General features: G+C 37.2%; 2 protein-coding genes across 3 annotated transcripts in view; one reads left to right on the top strand and one right to left on the bottom strand.

Moving 5' to 3' along the window:
* The first annotated feature begins 688 nt into the window (after positions 1-688).
* LOC127416116 (vesicle-associated membrane protein 4-like) lies at positions 689-26058 on the top strand. 2 transcript variants are annotated; one of them, XM_051655269.1, is made up of 9 exons: positions 689-771; positions 5411-5542; positions 6734-6835; positions 13687-13733; positions 13921-13971; positions 19236-19336; positions 22504-22583; positions 24606-24657; positions 25910-26058. In XM_051655269.1, exons 2-9 carry the CDS (start codon positions 5540-5542, stop codon positions 25933-25935), a joined length of 462 nt encoding a protein of 153 aa, XP_051511229.1. In that variant the 5' UTR covers positions 689-771; positions 5411-5539; the 3' UTR covers positions 25936-26058. The 2 variants fall into 2 exon arrangements, with proteins under 2 accessions (XP_051511229.1, XP_051511230.1); XM_051655270.1 differs by lacking the exon at positions 5411-5542 and having other exon boundaries at positions 702-771.
* LOC127416091 (protein PRRC2C-like) overlaps positions 24954-27982 on the bottom strand; it is a 73905-nt gene continuing 70876 nt past the window's right edge. The window contains exon 34 of the transcript XR_007893038.1: positions 24954-26059. The gene's annotated coding sequence lies outside the window, so the exon portion shown is untranslated. The remainder of the gene's footprint in view (positions 26060-27982) is intronic.

A 27982-nucleotide genomic window follows, 5' to 3' on the forward strand; every position in this document is an offset into this window, starting at 1 on the left:
TCGAGTACCAAATTAGCAATTTAGCATGATTACTCGAGAATAAGGTGTTGGAGTGATGGCTGCTGGAAATGGGGCCTGTCTAGATTTGATCAAAAATGACTTTTTTCAAACAGTGATGGTGCTGTTTTTTACATCAGTAATGTCCTGACTATACTTTATGATCAGCTGAATGCCACTTTGGTGAATTAAAGTACCAGTTTCCTTCTGAAATCTGTACATTATTCCAAAATTCTGGCCACCATGGTATATACAATCCAAAATAAAATTGGGGTTGAGAGAAATAAATATGGAAACAGAAAGGAGGATGCTATAATATCCAGGCTCCGTATTGGGCATACCTCCCTTAACCATTCTCCTTTTGTCACTGGGAAAAGTGAATCTGAGTGTTGTGCACAGTGTGGCCTCCCAGAGACTGTTGAACATGTGCTGTTGTATTGCTCTGCGTATGAGAGAGAAAGAATCCAGCAGACAGAAGTATTAAGTAGCATAAGAATGAATAATCTGTCATTAAAAAGTATATCCTAAAATGCACTGAAAGAGCCATGGGTGTACAATGCTCTGTTAAGATATTTAAAGGAAGCAGGCTTGTTTAGTAGGATTTAGCTTAGGATTTGTTTGTTTTTTCCCTTTCATCTTCGTTTCACACCAACCCAGTAGGTGGCGGATATGAACCATTAGCTGGTTTGCCAACCGCCATAAAACGAAGAAGAAGAAACTGCCGCTGTTATTCATACAAGGATCTACTCTATCGCTACAAACAGCCGCATTCAGGTAGATCATGTGGAGAGCTGACTCTTGTGAGGCCTGTGCGTGTGTTTATGTGTCAGTGTAGCGTTTATTGATGCTAGCTGTCATGTCATCTTTTTCCACGTCATTGTATCCATCTCTTCACAAATCCCTTCTCCTATAAACACATTTATTTGATTCCTTGCTTGTTGGTTTCCCAACATCTCTGTTCTCGTCTCGGTTTGTTAGTATCGTGCGGGGTCAGTATGTTTACATGCTTGCATGTTGACTAGCACAGTGGTTTTTGACTCCAAGACCCCCCCCCCCCACCGCTCGAAACTAGACGTGTCTGATTAAAACAATTAATCATGGATAATTTTTGATTCTAGAAGTTTCAGAAGGAGTCTGTTTATGATTTGTAGGCATAACTTTAAAGTAATTTTTTTTTTTTTTTTTTTTTTTTTTTTTTTTAGCATTTTAATTAAGGTGGATCATTTTAATATTTCTTATTTAAAATGAAATTTAAGTCATCTTGAGGCCCCCTTGGAAGTGTGCTGAGGACCCCTAGTGGGTCCCGGCCCCCTGGTTGAGAACCACTGGACTAGCATACAGCTCTGTTTAACAGGTTGTTACAGATTTAATTAGAAATTAACGGAAATATGTTGTCATTATATGAAAGACCTGTACATTTAGGAGTTGTTTGATTTTATACTCATAATAGAGAGCCATATAGACGTTAAAGCCAAGGTTGTTAGGTTGATTTTAAGTTTATTCACCGGTGAGTGAATGATGACTTTATTGATAATTTCATTAGGCTATGGATAGACTCAGTTTATGGGAATTTAAGCAGTTTCTGATTCAGTTTGATTGCATTTCTTAATTTAATGGCAGTGATGCTTCAACAGTCATATTTCTTGACTGTTCATTGTGGGTTTGTTTGAGTTTTGTATTGACAACAGCAAGGCCAGATATATTTAATCATGTCCCAAGTTCCCAGCTATACACCTCTTTTTGTGTGAACTGTTCTTTTTAAAGGTGCAGTAAAGGTGCTATGACAGTCGTCCTGGAGTCACTCTGACACCGAGCAGTGTGGATGCAGCATCATTCAAAATCAAAATAGTTTTCAGTTATTGATGCCATTGTTGAAATTCACTATTTGCAGTCAGCCCTGATTAATTTAATCCAAGAGTAAAAGTGTCCAAGCACAGGGTGGTTGCTTAAAGCGATAAAAAACAAGTAGTATTCGGCTGGTCATGTGATCCCAACGTGGCAGCCCCCGTGAGGGGACCCTTTACATGTAGAATAAAACCGCTTTTATAAGGTTACTGATATGACTGGAGTTTTCATCTCAGTGTGAGTGCTCGTGATTTTATACATATGCTCCAAATTAGAATTCATTTCTTTAGGAGTAAAACCTTTTTAAATTACTGAGTGCACCTTTATGCACAGTGCTGTTTTCTTCTGTTTTTGTGTATATCTCATACTAAATTGTTTCAAAAAATTCTAACAAAATCTAATAAAACAAAAGCAATCTGAGTAAACACAAAATACATTTTTTAAATGGTAATGTTTTTATTGAAGCAAAAAAGTTATCCAATACCCCCTTAGTTACTAAATCCCCAAATCTATGAAACTGCATTCATAATCAGAATGAGATTTATTGCCAAGTATGCTTACACATACAAGGAATTTGTCTTGGTGACAGGAGCTTCCAGTGTACAACAATACTAAAACAGCAGCAAGACATAGATAATAATAAAAAATAATTGTAATTATACACATACATACATACATACATACATACATACACACATACACATGGGTAGTGCAAATCTAATACAAATCTGTTATCTGTTATGTAAAGTGCAAAATACAAATCTGTTATGTACAGTGCAAATTTTTTTGTATTATTATTATTTTTAGAGGAATGAAATGGCAGAAGAGGTTGGATGTGTTGGATAAATATAAAAAGAGATTAAACTGTGTATTGCACATAGTTATTGCTCAATGGGGCAATTTAACTGTTCATGAGATGGATAGCCTGAGGGAAAAAACTGTTCCTGTGCCTGACGGTTCTGGTGCTCAGAGCTCTGAAGCGTCGGCCAGAAGGCAACAGTTCAAAAAGGTAAAAGGCAGAATGAGTGGGGTCCAGAGTGATTTTTCCAGCCTTTTTCCTCACTCTGGAATTGTATAGTTCTTGAAGGGGGGGTAGGGGGCAACCAATAATCCTCTCAGCAGTCCAAACTGTCCTTTGTAGTCTTCTGATGTCTGATTTCGTAGCTGAACCAAACCAGACAGTTATTGAAGTGCAGAGGACAGACTCAATGACTGCTGAGTACAACTGGATCAGCAGCACCTGTGGCAGGTTGAACTTCCTCAGCTGGTGAACCTCTGCTGGGCCTTTTTACACAATGGAGTCAATGTGGGTCTTCCACTTCAGGTCCTGTGAGATGGTAGGAACCTGAATGACTCCACTGCTAATGGGGTTCAGTTGGACTAGACACACCCGGCTTGATTACTGCCAGCCCTGTTCAATCAAATCAACACATAAATAGAACTTTTTCAGCAGCATGAAGTTAGCTAAAAGGTTTCACCCTGTAGCACACTATGCCAAGGCCGAAAGAAATTCCAGAAATTATGAGGAAAAAGGTGATTGAAATACATCAGTCTGGGAAGGGTTACAAAGCTATTTCAAAGACTCTGGGACTCCAAATAACCACATTAAGAGCGATTATCTCCAAAAGGATAAAATTTGGCACAGTAGTGAACCTTCCCAGAAGTGGCCGACGTGCCAAAAATTCCTCCAAGAGCGCAGCGGCAACTCATCCAGGAAGTCATAAAAAAGCCAAGGACAACATCTAAGGAACTGCAGGACTCTCTCTCATCAATAAAGGTCACTGTTCATGACTCCACTATCAGAAAGACACTGGCCAAAAATACCATCCATGGAAAAGTGGCGAGGTGAAAGCCACTTCTAACCCAGAAGAACATTAAGGCTCATCTGAATTTTGCCAAAACGCACCTTGATGTTCCTCAAACCTTTTGGGAGAATGTTCTGTGGACTGACGAGTCAAAAGTGGAACTGTTTGGAAGACAGGTGTCCCGTTACATCTGCCGTAAATCAAACACAGAATTCCACAAAAAGAACATCATACCTACGGTCAAGCATGGTGGTGGTAGTGTGATGATGTGGGGATGCTTTGCTGCTTCAGGGCCAGGGTGACATGCAATAATTGAGAGAAACATGAATTCTGCTCTCTACCAGAAAATACTAAAGGAGAATGTCCAGTCATCAATCCGTGAGTTGAAGCTCAGGTTCAACTGGATTATGCAGCAAGACAATGTTCCAAAGCATAGGAGTAAGTCCACCTCTGAATGGCTCAAAATAAGCTAAATTAAAGTTTGGAGTGGCCTAGTCAAAGTCCTGACTTGAACCCGATTGAGATACTGTGGCAGGACCTTAAAAGGGCAGTTCATGCTCAAACCCTCCAATGTGGCTGAACTAAAGCAGTTCTGCGAAGAAGAGTGGGCCAAAATTCCAACACAGCGTTGTGAAACACTGATCTCCAGTTATCGGAAGTGTTTGCTTGCAGTTGTTGCTGCTAAAGTTGTCACAACCAGCTATTAAGTTTAAGGGGGCAGATAGTTTTTAACATGGGTGATATAGGTGTTGGATAACTTTTTTGCTTCAATAAAAAAAAAAAAAAAAAAAGAAATGAAAAATATATTTTGTGTTTACTCAGGTTGCCTTTGTTTTATGTTATATCTCATTTGACGATCTAACACAATTTAGTATGAAAAATACACAAAAATAGAAGAAACCAGGAAGGGGGCAAATACTTTTTCACAGCACTGTAGTTGGGCTGCATAATTAAAAATAATAATTGTCAATTTATTTCCCTTGATATTTTAATTGGGATTATTAATTTCTATTAATAGTATTTAAATTAAAAAACATTTAATATTAACTGCATGCCATATTCTTTAGGCCACAAATCCAAAAATAACCTGAGAACTGTGTCCATGTGAGACATAAAACACGCATCAGATTAAACTCACTCCTTATGACTTTGTCTGATGGCCATATGCAAAAGGAATTTGCATGCACAGAATTCCGCAGAATTGGGAAACACATCACCCACTAATTTCCAAACATTCCCTGCCCGTTGTGTGTTTGTTGATTAAATCTTTTAGCTAAATTGATAATACTTTCTGTAGCCACTAAGACAGTAGTACTTTAAAATATTTGAGATTTTCCATCAAAATCAGCACAGAAAATGCCAAGAAGTCAGATTCTGTTAGAAAATTTGCATTGTAAATAGAAAATTTAGAGACGACTGGAGTATATCCGAAGGGAATTTTATAATTGACAGTTTTCAAGATTAGTTAATTGCACCAGCTGTAATTGCAATCTTGGTTATTTTTCAGATTAGTTGTGCAGCCCTACTAAGTAGTCTTACCTGCACATGTTGGCCTTGCCTAATTAATTATTCTTGCACTGAAATATTGAGTGTGAAAGATCAGGAAATATTTAAATATCTGCATGGTCTCAGTGGATAAATGTTAGATACTTTATCATTTTCTCTCTGTCGTCTTGGCATCTCTTATTTACCTTTTCATGCTCTGCTTTCTCTCAACTTCCCCATCACTCCTCCAACCTCCCTCTCTACTTCCCTATCCCCAGCCTCTCTTTCCCCTGCTCCTGTTTTCTGGAACGTTCTGCTGTGCTCCTGGATAAAAGAGAAGCCGTTTTCCATCATCTCTTCCAGCAAGAGAAGCAGAGAGCAGTCTCAAAGAGACCACAGTGAACTCAATGGTACCAGACATGGAGTTTGGGTTGAGCATGTTGTCTAGAGGGTAGAAGAAAGGAAGGAAGCAGATTTCGTTTTATCTGTTAGAAGAAGAGAATAGGCCACACTTCTCAAAAAATGCAAGAATTAATTATTAATTAATGGCTTGCTTGATACCCTCTAATTAATCTCTAATCTAGTCTGTATGGATGGCATTGTTAATTATTATTAGGGGAACAGCTTTTATACATAGTCTTCCATAAATGCACACGTTACTTATTCCATATTCTCACAGCTGACCAGTGTTGGGGAGCAGGCTGTCTATCTAAAAGTAGGGACACTACACTACTATCTGACATGTTATTACTGTATATTCAGACTCATCAGGACATGACTGATCCCAGATTTACACTCTTACCGAGTGTGAGAAACTGTTAGGGCCATTAGAGGGTCCATATGAGAATTAGTCACGTATTTAGCATATACTAGAATTAAATAAGTCTGATTGTTGTTAGATGAAAGCCTGCTGTGACATCAAAGCTAGGGGCTACAGGTTTGTAAAAGAAAGGCTGAATGGTAGAACCATACATGAACTGCAGTGTGAATTTAAGGTAAAGACACTTTAAGGATCCTTATGACTTTCACAAATCCTGGAAATCTCTCTTTAACTGGTCTGTTTGATGTTTGCAAGCAGCATATTACAATTGATACGGCTAGATTTATGCCCATGACCAAACTAGTTAAAAATAACGGGGTGGTCTCTCATCTGGATTCCGACTGGATTTACTTGAAAGTAGCACACTTTTATGGCTTAAAGTTCACTCTAATTAACCAAGTAAGAGTTCAGTGCTTGGCTATTCAGTCAGTATAGGTGTTCTTTTTTTGGTCACAGTGTGGTTTAAATTAAGGATTATAGATCGGATAGTTTCAGCTATAAAATCTGATTGGATGAGCTGCGTTTGGTGCCATTTTAAAATAGCAAATAAATGCACACCCGTGACTGTATTTATATTAATGCACTAAGTTCCTATGTTGCATGGCAATAGTAAACCTCTCACCTCAAGCTGGGTGTACGTTTAACAAGTTTAACGAAATTATCTTTTGAAAATATTTTTTATACTACTTCTAGCTAGTTAGCCTATACTTAGTATAAGCTAAATTTGATTTCAGTTTAAACACTGGTCAATCATAGTTGTGTTTCCTGTGTTTGCCTGCAGAGTGAGCCAGAGAGGGAGGAGCAGCTCGACCCCACCATGCCTCCAAAATTCAAACGGCATCTGAACGATGATGAGGTCACCGGCTCTGTTCGCAGTGAGAGGGTAAGTCACGGCATCTCCAAAATGAGAGTTCTGGAAGATTCACCACTAATAGTTCTTACCATGTAGATGAGTAATATTGCATTGATAAACATGTCTTGACCTTAATCTTCAGGCATGATTCACCCAAAAAAATAATATTTCTGTTGTTATTTACTTACCCTCATGTCATTTCAATCCTGTATAATGTTGTTATTCCGTAGAACAAAAAGCAGTGCCGGTACAAGAATAAGATCTTTGGTAGGCATTTTGACCTTTAGGGTGGGCAATAGGTTCTCTTGTTTCTCCATCCAACTGGGGCAGAGGGGTGGGTGTTGGGGGTTGGGTGGCTTGGTCTTTTTGCCATATGACCCGTGGTGGGAAGCTTTGGGGCATAATAATAGTATAATTAAATAAAGACTTACATTTTGGTCTTTACCACATGCAGAGCTGTTATATGGCTTAAGAAGATTTGAAATAAAGTAGAGGAACCCTAACTGAATCAAGTAAACCCAACAAAATTTAACATATCAATATAAGTCCAATTAAACCCTTTTAGTGATATGCCAGCTAGTGACAGTAAATGGTAGCATTCTAAATACGTGCTGGTGGGAAGAACTACTGAGTGCAACTTGGTCACTAAGCTATGGTTAGCACAGCAGTTGCACAGTGGATAAAGCAATATTTAGAATACTCAACATGTACTGGTCCTCAACCTAGGCTACTACAACATAAGACATTTTGAGTGTTAAGTCTCATGTAAAACCTGCTGGGAACTAGAAATCCTCTGCCCAGTTTCAGTTAACTAAACAAAAAAAATAATGTTGTCCCAATGCAAATGGATTAAGTAAAGCTAACAAGACACCTTTTTTAGTTGAATCAACTCAGTTAATTTAAGTTCCCTTGGCTACATACATTTTTTGAGTAATATGAACTTGGGAGTATTAAGTAAAACTGACAATAATGAAAGTACATTTTTTTTTGAGTGAAATGGACTACTTTTATGATACTTTTATGAATATGTTTTATTTAAATTTTTTGCTTTACAGACATGGTCACGATAAACTGTCTATGTATGGCAAGAGCTGCATAAAGATTTGTAAAAAAAAAAAAAAAAGTCTCCTTTTATGTTTTGTGTAAAAAACATAATACAAAAATACATGTCAGTAATAACACTGATTTAAAGGGATAGTTCACCCCAAAAAATAGATGTTAAGGCCCGATTACACCAAGGAAGATAACTATAACGATAACTGTGATGATCACTACATTAGCGTCCACACCAATGGATGATAACGTTTTGCTTATTATAAGCGCGCGCTGCAGTTATGTTCACAGTCAAGAAAATAGATGTAGATGAACTGCTACTGCTCTACGTTTTGCAAAGAAACCAAAAGAAAAACAGACGCAAACAACTTCAAAAGAGTCAAGACAATGTTGTCGACATTAGCGCTGGATAACCAAGGTAATTTATACCTTAATGCCTTTTATTCATCTCCGTTAATACTGAAGAAAAATGCAGAAACACATTGACGGTTCTTGAGCAGGAGATTCCATTTAGTTTGCATGTGTTATAATAAGTGGCAATCCGGTGCTGGAATGTGTTACATTGAAGATGAGTGCACGTTGCGGCTTGAGCCCTTTAAAGCTGGATGGTTTTTGATTGGCTGTCAATGTTTTTTTGATTCATCAGCTGGAAAAAAAATCACTCTGAAAGTGATCCCAACAATATCTTTCCTCTGTGTCGTTATCGTTAAAGTTATCGTTCCGCTATTCTCTTACAGTTAGAACAATTTTTTAAACTTTACGGTTAAAGTTATCATAGTTATAGTTATCGTTCTTGGTGTGAATGGGCCTTTAGAAAGAACGCTCAAGACTCAGAGCCTCGGTCACCATTCACTTTTCTTCACCTTTTTCGTACAGTGAAAGTGAACAGTGACCGAGGCTAACATTCCATTGTGTTCCACGAAATAAAGAAAGGCTATGAGTTTAAACAGCATTAGGGTGAGTAAATCTGAATTTTCATTTTTGGGTGAACTGTCCCTTTAAATGAACAGCATGTGATGAGGTTTAAAGATGCTCGTACAGTAGGTGATCAGAGCCAGGCCTGTATTGCATGTCTCTGCAATTTTAAATACCCCAGAAGGCCCTTGTGCTCTGTGATCTGCTTGTGTTGTTTACAGGAAGAATAAACAGCTCTCCCCTCATGTTCCTTAGTGTCTGCACTGCAGGAGAACACAGAAATGCTCTTACATAACTAATTCATCTAAAACAGCAGTGTCCATGTACTGTCACACACAACTGCACACTTTTATACCCTTGTGTTGTACAACACTTCAGAGAGCAATTTGCCCTTGACAACAACAAGCAGTAACCACATGTCTTAATGATAGCTTTGATGGACAAACTGATGTGAAGGAGGAATAAGTACTTAAAATAATAATATATGTAAACTAGATTTGTACGTGTTCTGAAACAAACGAGTCGCTACTCCAATTACTTTTAATATTTTTTTTATGCAGAACACAAAAGGAGATGTTTTAATGGATATTGCTGTCTGTCTTTTCAATACAATGGCAGTGGATGTTTAAAAGCTTAAAAAAGGAACCAAAATTATCATTAAATATAGTTTGTGTCTCCCTGTGTCATTTTTAAAGTCTTTAAAAGAAAGATAGTGAGTCATAAGGGTTTGGAATAACATGAGGGTGAGTAAATTGGGTGAACTATCCCTTTAAATTGTAACAAAGGTAATAGAGTTGGGTAATAGGGACACCCCAAATAATACCTTATATACAGTATGTGAGCAAAAAATCAGGATGAAAATGGCAAAATCAATGTGAAGTCAAGTAATTTTTATTTGTACAGCGCTTTTCACAACACACATTGTTTCAAAGCAGCTTTACAGAAAGTCATGCATTAACAGAAAATGAAAATTTAATATTTATAAAGTCTGAGAGTCATCATTGTGTAATGGTAAATCATTTATAAAATTAAATAGTTAATTATTCTATTTAGAACCCCAGTGAGCAAGCCGAAGGCGACTGTGGCAAGGAACACCATAAGATGTTGGTTAATGGAGAAAATTAACCTTGGGAGAAACCAGGCTCACTGTGGGGGCCAGTTCCCCTCTGGCTAAACACCATGAATATAATGCCAATAGTAGTTATTTGTGTGCAGTGCAAGTCATGGTTTAAAATGATTAAACTAAGTAAGTGTTAAGGGTCAGTGTTTAAACAAAGATTTTTATGAACTGTAAGATTAATGACTAATGTCTTTGAAGTTCATCCTGGATTAACTGCAGAAGTTCACATAGATGCATTGTCCTTTGTTAGTTGGCTGATGAAGGGTTTTGTTGCCAATTAAATCATAATCTAGGTATTCCATTTCAAGAGAGTAGTTCATCAGTAAACAAAGGTGATCCAGGCAGAGATCAATGAGGTGCATCACAGTTCAATCGGCGAGTAATTTCGGTGAGGTCTATCCTAAGTCCAAGGTTCAGGCTGTGGCATATGAAGTATCTGATGTCTTACAGTTGGAGTACAAAAGTCAAGATTTGATCTCACTGGGTTTATAAACTGGTGGAGACCTTCCGTAGGATCTGTTTGTACTGATCCTACAATTGACATTAGATGAGTCTGTCTTGTGCAAGTTTTGAGCACTGAGACACTGGGTCATTAAAAAAACCACAGTAAAACACCCAGAAGCCAAAGCCAGGGTATAGTGATAAACTTGTTGTTGTATTTCACTTGGATATAACGCCTGTCTGAAGTGTGATTAAGAGCAGGGATGGACCGATACCACTTTTTCTCTTCCGATTCTATTCCGATATCTGAAATCTCAGTAGTGGCCGATAATGATCCCGATCCCGATACCGGTGTTGTTTTTTTGCATAATCAGTTTAGAATATCTTTACATTATTGTGTGGAACTAATTGGGTGTACTCTTTAATACGTAAAGAAACACAAACCTCACTAACTACACATTATTTCAATATAAATGTATAGCTTATTAAGAAACACTTTATTATTAACTAGTATACTGGATAATGTAGCAGCAAAATTAACAGTAATTCCAGTCTTCAAGTCTTCAGTAGAAAAGAAACCAGTGTTTTATTATTGGCTTTTTTTTTTTTTTTTTTTTTTTTTTTTTTTTTTAAATGTTTCAATTTGCATCTGGACTTTAAAGGATTTAATTTAAATCCTTGGACTTTTAATTTAGTTGTAAGACATCAGATGAATGTGGCTTTCCACGTGCTGGTTATGTAGTTGCCACTGACTGTGACTGGTGAAAAGACTTCGTCTTTCTTTTTATATTCTGTAGTAAAGGTTTGACTATCTGGAAATGGGCAATTAAGGATACCTGGTCTCATAGTGAAAACGTGACTCTGTAGGTCACATCTCCAGGTACAGTTCCCTACAGTTTTCAGGTGAAATGTGTGTGTTTTATTCACTGTCACTCAAGTCATGGGCGGCAGAGATAAGGACTGATTTAACAGAGGACTCACCCACATGAGTTGGTGTTTTTACATGTTATAGCTGATGATGGCTTTGATAGTAGTAGCTAGCTAACCAACGTTAGGAGGTTTAGCAAACGTAATGTCAACTTTGCTAGCGATAAATCCTTTTACCTCCGTTGTGAATAAAATCCCATTGTACTTTTTGTGCTTGACTAAACGGGCTAGCCAGCTAGCTCAATGAAGAGCGTCAACTCCAATAACGTTAATTGTCATCTGTTATCACATGTTAATACATAACATTCTGAGCTGTTTAGTTCATTCTTTTTTATATTTAAAGGATCAGTTCAAAAGAAATGCTGCTAGGAGCTCCCTCCACTTTATTTTTGGAAGAATTTTATATATATATATATATATGTTGTGTTCTAGTGTTTTTCAAAAGATAACAGTGAAATGTTCTTTTTTGCAGTATTTCACTAAACACGTGTTCATAGGCATTTAAAGGACGTTTTGTGTTGGAGTTTGTGTAAGTGTAAATTTAGACACTACAATTTTCATTTTTACTGCAAATGTACAGTATATCGGACCCAAATATCGGTTATCAATATCCTTGTTTACTAATAATCATTATCATATCGGCCCTAAAAAAAAATATATCGGTCCACCCCTAGTGACATTACAGAGTCATAGAAGCGGCACGAAATGATGTGGTTGGTTCCGAAAATGTGATTTTTCATTTTGCTTCTGCATTTTAAAACACTAATGGTTAGGTTTAGTCATTGATAAGGTAAGGATGTCTTTTTTAACATCTCATAAATATTTTAAAACACTAATGGTTAAGTTTAGGTGTTGATTTTGTAAGGATGTCTTTTTTTTAAATGTCTCATTTATATTTTAAAACAATATTGGTTAGATTCAGGCAAAAGTTTCACATTAGGGAGGTATGTTAAGGTAAAATTCACAATAAAATGCAACACCATTTTACTTGCTTTTGGTGCCCCCAGCTGGACATTTCACTGGAAACCTGCAGCCAAACGTGATATACAGCATGTACATTTTGAATTGCAAAAATGTTGTCATGTTCACTTTAATTTCATGAGATCAGTCTGGGATTTGCAGTCAAGAGAGAAATTTAACTTCTCGGAGAAAGTTGAAATTACCAGTAAATGGAATCATTTAAATGTGTTTTCCTAAACCCCTGCAGACACAGAAAAGTCTGTCTAGACATCAAAGTATCAGTCTATGTTTTTTCCAATCTAGATGGGGAAATTAATTTGCATTACAGATGTGACAAAAATGGATATCACTTTTTGGGACACAATGCACTTTGTAGAAAGGCTGTGAATTGAATTTCACAATTTAACAATTCAGGAACTATAATACCCACAGAATGGAGAAGAGTTATCTCTCAAGAACATGTGATTTAAGTGTCTTTTTTCTTCTTCTTCTTCTTCTTCTTTTTTTTTTATTTTATTTTTTTTTAAGTAAATCCCAGTGTTAAAGACGTGCAATTCTAATATGATGGGAAACAATCTAAAATTCTTTGACACTACCATAATTTTAATTACAATTTTTTTTAATTAAAATTCACTGCTTTCAGTGCTTGTGTCAAAGTGAAGGCATTGCACTCTTTTGTCTGCGCAGTAAACTGGGGCACATCAGACTGAGTTTAACTGAATCCGTAGTAGAACGTGTCATGCTTTTTTTGTCTGACCGACTGACGACCCTAACATTATGGAGCCTGTAAGGCCGGTCAGCCTGCCAGACAAAAAGCGTGACACCTTGAGATTATCGCGAATGAAAAGACAGTGATGTAAGTAGCTGACAGCATTCCAGCAATTAACAGAGAAACATGTTCAGTTGACTAGAATAATTTACAACTTTCTGCGATGGAAGAGGTTTGGTCCTTTGGTAAACACTGCATGTTGACATTTGCACAGAATTGGCTAGATGGATTTTTAGGGGAGTGTAACCAGTCTGCATGTAGTTATGGAGTCTTATTTAATATTAATCATTGGGATGTTGAAATGATCTTGAATTCACTGGTGAGGTATTTGTTAAATGTGATCATTCATGGGCATTACAGCAAAACAAATGAAAGATTGGACTAGATGCATCCTGATCTGTGATTCATTGCAAACAGTAAATTTGATCAGATGAATTTGGTCAGTATAGATGACTTTAGATGGCTCGGTCCTCAGGTGAATTTTGTTCTGAGGATATTGCGTCACACATGCCGTTACCACATTGTGTTCTTCACATTGTTCTGTTGTCCATGATGGATTGCAGATGACTATATACTTCACAATAAGATCTTCTTAGATCTTAGATTACTCACTGTTATGTCAAACACCTCAATTCTGACAAATGCAATAAACCCACCCTCCACCAATTTTGTCATCCTGATCTTCTAAACTTGTAGAGAACCCTACTGGAGGAAGACTCTGATGAAGAGGAAGACTTTTTCCTGTGAGTCTGCTTTTCCTCTATGCTGGACTTCCCATGACATCATATGAAGTAGTTTAACATTATGACCCATGCATTGATGAATGAATAGAACATTGACATTAATTATCGTTTGCATACAGCCTTCTGGGCAAAGCTCTGTTTATGGCTGTTTTTTGGTTAATAATATGGAATCTATGGTTTCTTTCAGGAGAGGACCGACAGGACCAAGATTTGGTGCCCAAAATGATAAAATTAGACAGTACGTATGTGTGTGTGTGTCTAGCAGTGTGTATAGCATTGCAGGCATATGATTACATTTACCCCTTTTCTGATAAGTTCACAGGTGATTCTCAAAAAACTGTGTGTATATATATATATATATACACACACACACACACACACACACACTGACAGCCACAAGTTTGGAATAATATACAGATTTTGCTGTTTCGGAAGGAGATTGTTACTTTAATTCACCAAAGTGGCATTCAACTGATCACAAGGTATAGTCAGGACATTACTGATGTAAAAAACAGCACCATCACTATTTGAAAAAAGTCATTTTTGATCAAATCTGGACAGGCCCCATTTCCAGCAGCCATCACTCCAACACCTTATCCTTGAGTAATCATGCTAAATTGCTAAGTTGGTACTAGAAAATCACTTGCCATTATATCAAACACTGCTGAAAGCTATTTGGTTCATTAAATGAAGCTTAACTTTGTCTTTGTGTTTGTTTTTGAGATGCCACAGTATGCAGTAGACTGGAATGTCTTAAGGTCAATATTAGGTCAAAAATGGCAAAAAAGAAACAGCTTTCTCTAGAAACTCGTCAGTCAATCATTGTTTTGAGGAATGAAGGCTATACAATGCTTGAAATTGCCAAAAAACTGAAGATTGCATACAAAGCTGTACACTACCGTCTTCAAAGACAAAGGACAACTGGCTCTAACAAGGACAGAAAGAGATGTGGAAGGCCAGATGTACAACTAAACAAGAGGATAAGTACATCAGAGTCTCTAGTTTGAGAAATAGACACCTCACATGTCCTCAGCTGACAGCTTCATTGAATTCTACCCGCTCAACACCAGTTTCATGTACAACAGTAAAGAGAAGACTCAGGGGTGCAGGCCTTATGGGAAGAATTGCAAAGAAAAAGGCAATGTTTTGAAACAGAAAAACAAAAAGAAATGGTTAGAGTGGGCAAAGAAACACAGACATTGGACAACAGATAATTGGAAAAGAGTGTTATGGATCTTAACCCCACTGAGCTTTTGTGGGATCAGCTAGAGTGTAAGGTGTGTGAGAAGTGCCCAACAAGACAGCCACATCTATGGCAAGTGCTACAGGAAGCGTGGGGTGAAATGTCACCCGAGTATCTGGACAAACTGACAGCTAGAATGCCAAGGATCTGCAAAGCTGTCATTGCTGCACATGAAGGATTTTTTGATGAGAACACTTTGAAGTAGTTTAAGAAGTTCTGAAATTTGTTTTTCAAATTGTGATAGTATTTTTTTACGTTATTGATGTCCTGACTATACATTGGGATCAGTTGAATGCCACTTTGGTGAATAAAAGCACTAATTTATTTCCATAAGAGCAAAATCTGTACATTATTCCAAACTTTTGGCCACCAGTGTATATATATTATACGATAATGTGTGTGTGTGTGTGTGTGTGTGTGTGTGTGTGTGTGTGTGTGTGTGTGTGTGTGTATATATATATATATAATATACAGTTGTGCTCAAAAGTTTGTATACCCTGGTAGAAATTGTGAAATTTTGGCATTGATTTTGAAAATATGATTGATCGTGCAAATAAACTGTCTTTTATTTAAGGATCGTGATCATATGAAGCCATTTATTATCACATAGTTGTTTGGCTCCTTTTTAAATCATAATGATAACAGAAATCACCCAAATGGCCCTGATCAAAAGTTTACATACCCTTGAATGTTTGGCCTTGTTACAGACACACAAGGTGACACACACGGGTTTAAATGGCAATTAAAGGTTAATTTCCCACACCTGTGGCTTTTTAAATTGCAAGTAGTGTCTGTGTATAAATAGTCAACGAGTTTGTTAGCTCTCACGTGGATGCACTGATCAGGCTAGATACTGAACCATGGGGAGCAGAAAAGAACTGTCAAAAGACCTGCGTAACAAGGTAATGAAACTTTATAAAGATGGAAAAGGATATCAGAAGAAATCAAAAGCCTTGAAAATGCCAGTCAGTACTGTTCAATCACTTATTAAAAGTGGAAAATTTGGGGATCTCTTGATACCAAACCAAGATCAGGTAGACAAAGAAAGATTTCAGCCACAACTGCCAGAAGAATTGTTCGGAATACAAAGAAAAACCTACAGGTAACCTCAGGAGAAATACAGGCTGCTCTGGAAAAAGACGGTGTGGTTGTTTCAAGGAGCACAATACTTGTTGACCCCTCTCTAAACATAGCGCTTATGGTTGTGACCATAAAGCTGTATTTTGGTCTCGTCACTCCAAATTACAGTGTGCCAGAAGCTGTGAGGCATGTCAAGGTGTTGTCGGGCATATTGTAACCAGGCTTTTTTGTGACATTGGTGCAGTAAAGGCTTCTTTCTGGCAACTCGACAATGCAGCTCATTTTTGTTCAAGTATCGTCGTATTGTGCTCCTTGAAACAACCGCACCGTCTTTTTCCAGAGCAGCCTGTATTTCTCCTGAGGTTACCTGTGGGGTTTTTCTTTGTATCCCGAACAGTTCTTCTGGCAGTTGTGGCTGAAATCTTTCTTGGTCTTCCTGAACTTGGCTTTGTATCAAGAGATCCCCGAATTTTCCACTTCTTAATAAGTGATTGAACAGTACTGACTGGCATTTTCAAGGCTTTGGATATCTTTTTATATCCTTTTCCATCTTTATAAAGTTCCATTACCTTGTTACGCAGGTCTTTTGACAGTTCTTTTCTGCTCCCCATGGCTCAGTATCTGTGTGGGAAATTAACCTTTAATTGCCATTTAAACCTGTGTGTGTCACCTTGTGTGTCTGTAACAAGGCCAAACATTCAAGGGTATGTAAACTTTTGATCAGGGCCATTTGGGTGATTTCTGTTATCATTATGATTTTAAAAGGAGCCAAACAACTATGTGATAATAAATGGCTTCATATGATCACTATCCTTAAATAAAAGACAGTTTTTTTGCATGATCAGTCATATTTTCAAAATCAATGCCATAAGATTTCACAGTTTCTGCCAGGGTATGCACACTTATGAGCACAACTGTATATATTGCATCAGTAATGTCCTGACTATACTTTGGTGAATTAAAGTACCAATTTCCTTCCGAAACAGTAAAATCTTTACATTATTTAAACTTTTGGCTGCCAGTGTATATACATTAGAGGTCGACCGATAGTGAAACTACCTTGAGAAAAAATTTGTGGTTGTAGCCTTTTGTGGTAGTTGTGCATAAGTCCCTCAATTGTCCTGACTGGCAAAGCTGGATCTCAACATCATGTTTTCACAATGGAGAAACATTGTGCAGAGCATGTAAGTAAACATGCAAGGAAACAGAACATAAAAGTAAACAATTGTTTCATATTAAACATTTAGCAGATTCTGCAAGGTGTATGTAAACTTATGAAGATAACTTTAAATACCCCAGTGAGAAGGTAAGTGAAATGAACAGATGTTAGATGAAAAGGACACATGAAGAAGAGATTAAGGCAGCCAGAGCAAAATCTGAAATAGCTGGACAGGTTCATTTGAGGAATGTAGACACATATGTGTAATAACGTCCAATGGCACTGTGTTGTGGACAGCACAATCACTGGCATTGCATCAGCAATGCCAATGTCGCTCTGTTTTGCAGAGTTTATGTAACTTCTTAAATTACCTCTGTGAAAACACCTGCCCACTGACACACCTCCATTCTGAAAAGAATGGAGTCACTGTAACCATCTGGGTTTCTATAACACAACATAATATTTGCAGACTGAAGTAAACAGCAACAGACAAAATTGAAAAATCTCCATCTTTGGGTCCTGATGTAGCTATCGTAGCCAGAATGTGAACTTTTCTTTGTGCTTTGTTTTGAGTTTTGGTACAAACTCGTACGCTTCAGTAATTCTCCCAAAGGAAACCCAGGAGAATTTCGACCTAGTGTGAGCAGCAGCGCCACACTAGGTTTATGTAACCACATGCAGGACAGCCAGTCATTGGTGGAGTAACACATAAAAGTCCGGAATTTTAAAGGGGAACCATGAAAGGTCAGATTTTGCCAGTGGTTTTGTTGCCTTTCCACAAACATCTCAGATTCTTGCGATTACCTCAGTCATGTCTGTGGGTTTTTAAAGTTCAGAAGGATAACTGGATAGGGATTAATATATTTGAAAAATATAAAAACTAAAATGTATATTTATTTATATATGTATGTATATATACACACTGGCGGCCAAAAGTTTGGAATAATGTACAGATTTTGCTCTTATGGAAATAAAATTGGTATGTTTATTCACCAAAGTGGCATTCAACTGATCACAGTGTATAGTCAGGACATTAATAATGTGAAAAATTACTATTACATTTTTGAAAAAAAAAAAATCAGAACTTAAACTACTTCAAAGAGTTCTCATCAAAAAATTGTCCACGTGCAGCAATGACAGATTTACAGATCCTTGGCATTCTAGCTGTCTAGCATTCTAGCATTTTTTTTCACTCTGGTCCATCCAGCTGTCTTTAAACAGCTGTCGGTTTGTTGCCTGTACAGCTGGAGTTGTGCTTACTGCCCCCTGCTGACTAAGACTCGTTGACTTTTGTTGGTGGCACTTCAAGCTTGAATTGAATGTTGGAAGGAAAATTCCTTATTAAAGAATTTACATATGGTCAGGGAGCATGATTAAGTGTAATCGATTACAGTACAATTAAAATATTAACCATGCTGAATTTTCATGTTAAATTGACAGCCTTAATACATAGAAAAAGATTTGTTGATCTCAGTAATTGACTCCCTGTTATTGGACGACTAGTTAGTCAACTATTGTGACCCATCCTTATTCAGAAGAATAGGCACATATGGCAGTTACCCTCTCAGGTGCAAAAGATGTGAGAGCTCCTGTGTGATTGGGTTTTTGGCGCAGATCATTGGACCGGGCAATGGGTACTAGGCAGGTCTGTGTCTTCATGCCAGCCCTCTTTCCAATTATGTGCAAGCAGCTAAATACCTCACAAGCTGTTTAGTGCGTCTTTTGTGTGTCACACGTACCAGATCAAATATTTCAAACTATTTGGATGTGTCTGGGCCACGTCTAACAAAACATTCTCACCTCCTTGCAACACCGCAGGGTCAACAGTTTATAGTCATAATATCTTGTTTAATTTTGAGGTGTTTACATAAGTATGGATTCTGCCTAAATTCTCTTCAAAATATTGGAGTCACGGAAAAGAACATGTGCACCTAAGCTGTTAAAATGTTCTGTTGAATGAAATGGAAGTGGCAGATTGTTGCATTTCTCATGTTGTCCTCTCTGTCTTGGTGGCCATCAGAGTGCAGTCTCAGGTTGATGAAGTCATTGACGTCATGCAGGAGAACATCTCCAAAGTGATTGAACGAGGGGAACGTCTGGAAGACCTGCAGGACAAATCTGGTAAGACAGATGCAGTCGGATCACTACATAGAAAGTAGAAGAGGTAGTCTTCAGTCACTTTTCAGGGAGTCCCAGTGCGATTCCAAATCATTCTCAATGCATCTCAGTTTTTCAACAACAGAATGGCTGGAGATCAAACTAGTGATTAGCTTAGTTCTTTCAGAACTCTGTACTTGTTTGAGGGTTCTTTGTTCGGAATTGACAGCAACAAACAGGTGGAAATGTTGAGTTGAGTTTTGAATGTTAGCCATTTTCCTGAACTAATTAAATTAAATTACACATTAGCTTTGGGTGCAATATACTGTATTTTTGAATGTCAGGCATGTTTCCGACATATTTCAATCCAATTAAATTAAATTGCACATTCATTTAAATACAACTGATTTTCCCAGCCCTAGTACACACACAAACACACTCCTGGGCCAACACACATGTTAGGCAATAGAATAGGAAGCCAGGTGTCACCAAACTCCGCTATCCCAACTGAGTCAAAATGAAAAGATTTGAACAAACTTGATCTAGGTAGCTGTACGCTCTGCTGGGAAAGTGGTTTGAATCCCCAGTTTCAAAGGAACAATCATTTATATTAGTTTTAAAGCATTTCTGCTCATATTTCATTGTACCTTAAACTCTAGTGAGTCATGTCCCATTGCTGTTATTCTGTTTTGGAACAGCCTGGAACACATAGCCAGGAGACATTTTTGGGTAAAATGTCCCGTGTCTCACACAGTGATGTGAGATTTTTCTTGTTTCGGGCCCTCATGTGAAAAATAAACTACCGGTGTGTAAATATATTTGCAGATGGTTTCGTCCAAGCTGATCTGATAATATCTGTTAATAGTCTTAAAACTGGCATTAAAGGTATCACCCAAAAATGTAAATTCTGTAATCATTTACTCACTCCAAACCTGAATGACTTTCTTTCTTCTACCTAGAGTAATACCAATAAAATTATGCACTTCTTTTTTTTTTTTAAGGATTTTATGCTATTTGGATCTTATTTACATGTACATTTCTCAATTTGAAAAGATGGACGTCTGGATGATGAGGCCCTGCACCTAAGCGTAAACTTTCCCACAGTGGAAAATGTAATTTTCAGACTCAGAATTTGTTCTCTGATCTTTTTTCTGAGTGTGTGTGTGTGAGTTCATGAGGGTGTGTTCTGCATTCTCCTTTCTGGTTGTGTTAGTCTCACCCATTTATGTTTGTGTGTGTGTATGTGTGTGCGTTTGTTTGCGTGCATGCGTGTGAGTTCATGAGTGTGTATTCTGCATTCTCCTTTCTGGTTGTGTCAGTCTCATCCATTTATGTTTGTGTGTGTGTGTGTGTGTGTGTGTGTTTGCGTGCATACGTGTGTTTGCGTGCATGTGTGTGTATGTGCGTGCATGTGTGTGTGCATGTTTGTTTGCGTGCATGTGTGTGTGTTTGCGTGTGTGTGCGTGTGCGTGCACGCTGAGTACATATGTGATTGTGTATGTGTTGGTTTGTGTGTTCTGCCTTCTGCCAGTTTTAGTCACACCCATTTTTTTTCATATTGTGGGTCTGTGAGTGGGTGTGTATGTTTTGCACTCTGGATGTTTTATAGTCACCCCTTCATTTCTATGTGTTTTTTTCTACATTGTGGCTGATTTATAGATTGTATTTCACAAATCCCTCCAAATATTGCTGTATTATAGTCTTTCACATTGTCCTATGGCCGGTCAATATTGACCGCAAAGGTAAAAGGTGTTGCTTTTTTTTTTTTTTTCAAGACCACTTAAACCTATGGAATCAAGTCAGTTTTGTGTGTGTGTGTTCAGATAGCAAGTGGGAGCAAAGTCATCAAGTCTTGTACCTATCAGATAAAGGAAACCAATTTTATTAAATTGGAAAAATCGATTACGGTTGAAAATGACCATAAGTAATAGGAGGGCCAGTGGGCTCAATGATGTTTTTGATGTTACTGACATCCAACCTGCGCTGTAGTAGCCATATTTGTTTTGGGTGCTGCAAACAGCTCATCAAGGATTTGATTTGAGACTGAATTACTTCTTTTCAGTCTACTTTTACTAATGTTTTGTGATTTTGCCCTTTTGTCATTTTTCCATTAAATGGCAGAAAGCCATGTGAAGATTTTTAATTTATTGTTTTGTGTTCCACGGAAAAAAAGTAATTCGTTTGGTTTTGGAGTGACATTAGAATAATGACAGTGAGAATAAATGAATTTAGAGTGAGAATAATGACAAAATGTTCATGTTTGGGTGAACTGTTCCTTTAAGGGATAAAGAGTAGAGCTTTTGCTTTCTCTGAGGATATGTATTAGTGACCCCACTTACATGCACTTAAGATAACAGTTTATTCCAGGGTTTTTGCAGAAAGCAGCATTTTGATTAATGTAAACATGTCTTAAGCAGCTTTCTCACAAAACATGTCTTTCTGATGTCCATGTAAACGAGCTCACTATTTCTTTTGTTTGCATAACAAGGCGTCCCCTCTCTTTGCTTGCAAATGGAGAACAAGTAGCTTTATAGAGCAACATCTGGAAGATATTGTCACTTGCACAAGGGAATGTTTGCCATGTGTTGTCTGCAATGCTGCCTTTGTGCGTGCATAATGATGAACATATGATTAAATAAACAGTATTGTTTAGGTTTCAATGTTTAGATGGCTTTGCCCTAATGGTGAAAAATAGATGTAATCTAAAGGCTGTTATGTAGTTATGTAACAATCATCAGTCCAAGAAAAATGATTTTTTTAGGCTAAACACAAAGAAACAGTGTAATGCTGGTGTAATCAGTCTGCATTAGTAAGACATCTCTGTTCTCTGTATCTTTCTGCCAGTACACAGTCAGTCTCTGTGATATTGTTGAATTGTGGCAGATTTAAACCATAGAAGACTATTGTATATACTCTTGTTTAGTCCACTAATGAAGCTCTGTGTTTCCACATGTTGTAGAGTGGTGACATCTTATTACATCATTAAGAAAGTCAACAAGCATCTCCTTGAGACAGAAGTATCAGTATTCAAACAGTCCCAGATGAATAAGAGCTCATGTAATAGCACACAGGGCCATGAAAAAAGTGGAACAACACTTGATTTCCTCCACAAAGATCTTAATGGCGCAATCATACAAGAAAGCCAACATTAGTACCCATGTTCATCCTCTTTTATGTCACATGATTTTCAGAAAGCCTATCGGACAATGCGTCGGCATTCAGCAGTAGAGCCAAGCAGATCCACAGGAGGATGTGGTGGAGAGACAAGAAGGTAAGGCCTCCACCCTAGATGATCTACCACATCTGAAGTGCTTTGTTCAGGTTTTAGTGTAAAATCACTCCTTTTAGGTTTGCATGTTAATGCTCAAATTTGATTGGTTACAGAAATCATTACACTTGCGACACGTAACTCATTCCTAAGCAATCGCACTTATGATTCTCACCTGGTGTATGGTAAAACGGCCAAAAAATCCATTGTTGGAGGGACAAGAATCATATCTAAGGAACTAGCAACCACCCAGAAAACCCTAACAACTGAACAGCAATCAGTGTTAAAGGGATAATTCACCCAAAACTGAAAATTATCTCATCATTTATTCACCCTCATGCCATCCCAGATGTGTTTGATTTTCTTTTTTCTGCTGAACACAATTTTTGTTTGCAGAATATCTCAGCTCTGTAGGTCCATACAATGCCAGTGAATGGTGACCAGAACTTAGAAGGTCCAAAAATCACATAATGGAAACATAAAGTCATCCATCAGACTCCAGTGGTTAAATCCATGTCTTCAGGACTATTGTAATAGATGTGGGTGAGAAACAGATCAATATTTAAGTTCTTTTTTAACATAAATCTCCACTTTCACTTTTACATTCTTCTGTTTCTGTTTTTGTCTATTCACATTCTTTGTGCATATTGCCACCTACTGGTCTGGGCCGGTCAAAGGTGGAGATTTAAAGAAAATTTGACTTAAATATTGATCTGTTTCTCACCCACACCTATCATATCACTTCTGAAGACATGGATTAAACATCTGGAGTCTTATGGATTGCTTTCATTGTGCCTTTATGTGATTTTTGAAGATTCAAAGTTCTGGTCACCATTCACTTGCATTGTGTGGACCTACAGAGCTGAAATATTCTTCTAAAAATCTTAATTTGTGTTCTGCAGAAGAAAGTAAGTCATACACAACTGGGATGGCATGAGGGTGAATAAATGATGCGAGAATTTTCACTTTTGGGTGAACTATCAATTTAATCTCGTCTATGAAATCACTGGCGAAATTGTTTGTTGACGTAGGGTTATTTGATTTCGTCAGCGATAATGAAAACGCGACGAAAAAGGCACATCATGACGATAATTAAACGATTTTACTAAAGCATACTGTTGATGAAAATATGACAAGACATTAACAGTGCAAGATATAAACAGAAGAAGGAACATCTAGAGAAACATCTGTTTATAGAAGGAAATATTAGATATGGATTTCTCCGCTAGAGCTGAACACTGGCAAAATGAAGCACTTTAAAATGGTTTAATTACCACACTCAAAGGCATCCTATTTATACAAAAATCACTATATTACAACTAACATCTGCAGAGTGAATCGAATGAAGAGGTGAACTTGAAGTGAAGCACTTTTTAGAATATGTGTAACTTGCATTGTGAATATGCTGTTTCTGTAATAGCATGCCACACGTAATGCTAAATCCTAAACTGGATAAACCTTGAAAATTAATAACAGTCTCTAAAGCATGAAGAATTCAGAATATAGTCGACTACCTTCTAAAAAGTAGCTAATTCTTCAGTCTATTCATTTTTATTTCAGGAGCTCAGGTTTTTACAAGGACAATTGTATTTTGCTTGTATCTTTTATCTGTTTGATATATGCTTAAAGTTTTGTCTGTTCCAAATTGACATACTTTTTTCATTTTGCACATTCATCATCAACTATAAGATATTATTTTCATCAGACTAAAACTAACTAAAATGAATGAATATGACATGATGAAATATTATACTAAGGTTAAAGGGCATTTTTGTCAATAGACAAACAAAAAACTGTGTAAAATTAACACTCAGAACACCTTAGCAATTGTATTTCAACACCCTGGAAACCACCCACAACACCCTAGCATCATGGCAGTGAGTTTTGCATGAGCAAGCACCAGACATATATTCTTGACAAAATGTATTTGTTTTTAGATGTCTTACACAATGGCTCATCTGAAGTGTCAATACTTTAGTAAATAATATATCATAACTGTCATTTTCTCTTTATTTCTGTCCCCAGGTGACAATGATCGTGGTGCTGGTGGTGGTCATTCTCCTACTTATCATTATCGGTAAGTACACACACACATATTTATGCATGCACGCTCATACAAAAAATAAACGTGTAAAATGGGAGATTTAGAACGCATGCTCATTTTTTAAAAAGTTATTCAAAAAAAACATAAAAAAATGCAACTCAAACGAAACAAGTGCTTGTATACGTTGTTCAAGTTCAGTCAATTTTGAACAAAAAATTTAAGGGATTTAGTCATAAAAAGTGGTGTAACCATCCAGTGACATACATTTTTTTTAATAAATAAATCTCATTAAAGGCTTAAAGTCTTGAAAAAAGAAATGTTGACATGAGTAGATTGAAAAAATATTTTATTTCTTAAAAGATTAAGCAGTGAAATCAAAGTCAGGTGGATTATCCAACATGCAGATAGCCATTTTGTTGTAACATGGACCCAAATATCATATTTGTATTTGTTTAAAAGATGTTATAATCTCAGACAACCTTATGACCCAGTCACAAGCATAATGTCAAAGCAACTGCTTTTGCACCTGAGATATCTATTTGGCTTTAAAGAGCACCTATTATGGTTTTTAAACCTGCCTAATTTTGTTTTAAAGGTCTCATACAATAGATTTACATGCATCCATGGTCAAAAAACACTTTAATTTGCTCATAATTTAAATTGCAGCAAAAAAAATTTTTTTGTCAAAAACGACTCATTCAATGATCCGTTCTAAAGGATTCATTCTTAACTCCTCCGCTCTGATTGGTCTACCGCTTACAGCGCGTGTCGGAAAGGAAACGCCCACTACCATATCCGAGTTTCAGCTCTGTCTGAAAAAATGTCTGTTTTACCTTACCAATTTGAGCCCGAGTCCGATAGTGATACATCGGAAGATCAACCCGAACCACCATCGCAAGCACGACGAGAACAGGATGTTTCTCTGTGGTAAGTTTATATGTAGTTTGACAATAACAACATGAGTTAGCCGGTTAGCAGAGGCTAACAGCGTGCACTGGCTGTACATGAAAACAGACCAGAGGCGGGTTTTTTGTTACCAAATTACGTAGGTTAGTACAGGAAGTCTGGAATTACTAACGACTTGTTTCAGGTGTTCAGAATCGGTTCTTTCTTTTGGGAGTCAATAACTCCATTTGTCGTTCACTTTGATTTTTGAAACTTTGCAGACTTTTTTTTTACATAAACAGCTATATAACACACTACATGAAAGGTAATAGGTGCTCTTTAAGTTGTCTTTTTCTTGTTTTATATCCCTCTTGTCCTCTTTTCCCTATCTTTTTCACAGTTCCTGTGATCCTGCGGTATCGCTAGTGTCTGGAGGGGAGGTTAGAGGCATCACGTACTCTTCCTCCTCTTCTTGCTGTCATTCCTCCATACCAGAGGGGGCGCTGCACAGAGTTGGGCTGCCCACTGTGTTTGCCTACTTTGGCAGGGTCTGGAAACATAAACAGGGGCAGAGTTAATTTTGTGGGCATCTGTGTGTGTGTGTGTGTGTGTTAGGATGTGTGCATGTATAACAACACAACATATCAAACATTCACAACATTGGTGCAGACCTTTCTCTTGTATGCACACATACACAAGCCTCCACTGCGGTTATTTTGTTTTATATGCAGTCAATAAGACAAAAGGCAAATATTTAAGAAACCTTTACACAGTGGAACATGTAGACAAACTTTTAGGCCTGCATCCTGTTAGTTTTTGATGTCTTTTTTAGAGATAGAAGCTTACACCATGACGCATACATTCAAACACACATTTAGAATTATACAGGAATAATTTCCCACATAGATAGGACTATGGAATAATGTTTTCTTATGAATAATGATGTCACTCTGCACCATGGATGTGATCTCATCACCTGTCTATATAACTTCTGTATGTTTTAAAATCGATGAAACATTGGGTATATCTACTGCTACTCTGAAAGGTACAAGTAATGTTACTTAATGTTTGCCTCTATTACCAGTTTCTCAAAAAAAAATTTCCCCCCTCATATTTGGCAACTATACAAACTTTTCATTTATTATGATTGAAAGTGCTGTAAGTGATTTTTTTTTTCATGGAAAAGTATGCAAAAAACATTCCTACTCCCTTAAAGATATTAATGAAGTGTCCTGATATCTCATCAGTCTCTGTGATAGCTGTAGACTTTGTAAACAGCAAACAAAAATGACGCTTTTCACCTGTCAGTTATTTTGCTCGTTCTCATAGTGTTGTATTTGAAGCGGATCATCGAGGCCCTGATTCATAATGTTTGTCAGTTGAGGGCGCTATTGTGCCACTGTTGAATTTGACAGACACAGGAACAAACAATGCTGCTATTTTGCTCTGATTTGGTCTCGAAATGATCTTCGGAGGGTGGGGTTTTGGAATAAGGGGGCGTGGCTAATTCAATGGCTCAGTCACAGGAAAGCTTCAGAACGCTAAAATCGCTTCCAGCACCTTTAATAATTGTGTTGAGTTATTTTGAAATAAGGGAAGTGTTTTTGTAAAAGTTGTTTATGTAAAGAATGTAGTTATCTTCACTGGTGTTGACTGGTCAGTAATGTGATAGTTGTGTGTGATGATTTGATTGAGTGTTGGTGAGATACTGAAGAGAACCTGAACACACCTGTGAACTCGGTACAGCCCAGATTATTTTACTGACTTCTGTATGTGTAATTTTTTATTTCGTTTTATTTGTAAATATCCATTATCTTAATGTCAACCTTGGCTTTACATTAGGAGACTGTGAATTACTCTTGAATCTTGAAATAAAGTGATTTTAAAGATCGTCTGATGTGAGTCTTTGTAGACAAAGGAGAAAAGGAAACTGATGGACTGTTGGCACAGTAATTCTAAACTAGTTTTGCTTCAAGATCCAGATTTTGCATTGTACGTCATGTGGTGAATAAAATATCCTTAAAATCTAATTTCACACTGTATATATTTATTAATATTACAATGAACAGCATAGGCCCAACAATATGAAAAATTACTATGACATGGGCTAAACAGGATGCAATAGGATTCACTTGAATGTTGATAGTTTCAGGCCAATTTCATCAGCCAATAATTCACCACATTTTTCATTAAATATAGCCTATGCAGTATTTTTTTACCTTGAATAGTTTTGTTCATTACTTTCAAGAATGAGGGCATGTCACATGACATGTCTATTTTGGCATCTAGCCTCTATAGAATGACACGCATTTGTGGCAAAATACTGTTATTTGATTGGACGCATGACCTTTTGACATGGGAATCGTTTTCTCCTTTTAAAAGTTGACAAACCTTTTTCAGTCATGACAACTCTCATGGAGATTTAAGCATGTGAACGTGGGTATGACATGTTGAGAGGCAATTGGTCCTGTCG

This window comes from Myxocyprinus asiaticus, chromosome 25, assembly GCF_019703515.2.
Source record: "Myxocyprinus asiaticus isolate MX2 ecotype Aquarium Trade chromosome 25, UBuf_Myxa_2, whole genome shotgun sequence".
NCBI lineage: Eukaryota > Metazoa > Chordata > Actinopteri > Cypriniformes > Catostomidae > Myxocyprinus > Myxocyprinus asiaticus.

Bases quoted from the DNA above. Each gene is read 5' to 3' on its own strand.
- LOC127416116 (XM_051655269.1), top strand. The intron at 13,972-19,235 runs GTACGTATGTGT...GGTGGCCATCAG, and splicing joins CAAAATGATAAAATTAGACA to AGTGCAGTCTCAGGTTGATG. The intron at 22,584-24,605 runs GTAAGGCCTCCA...TTCTGTCCCCAG, and splicing joins TGTGGTGGAGAGACAAGAAG to GTGACAATGATCGTGGTGCT.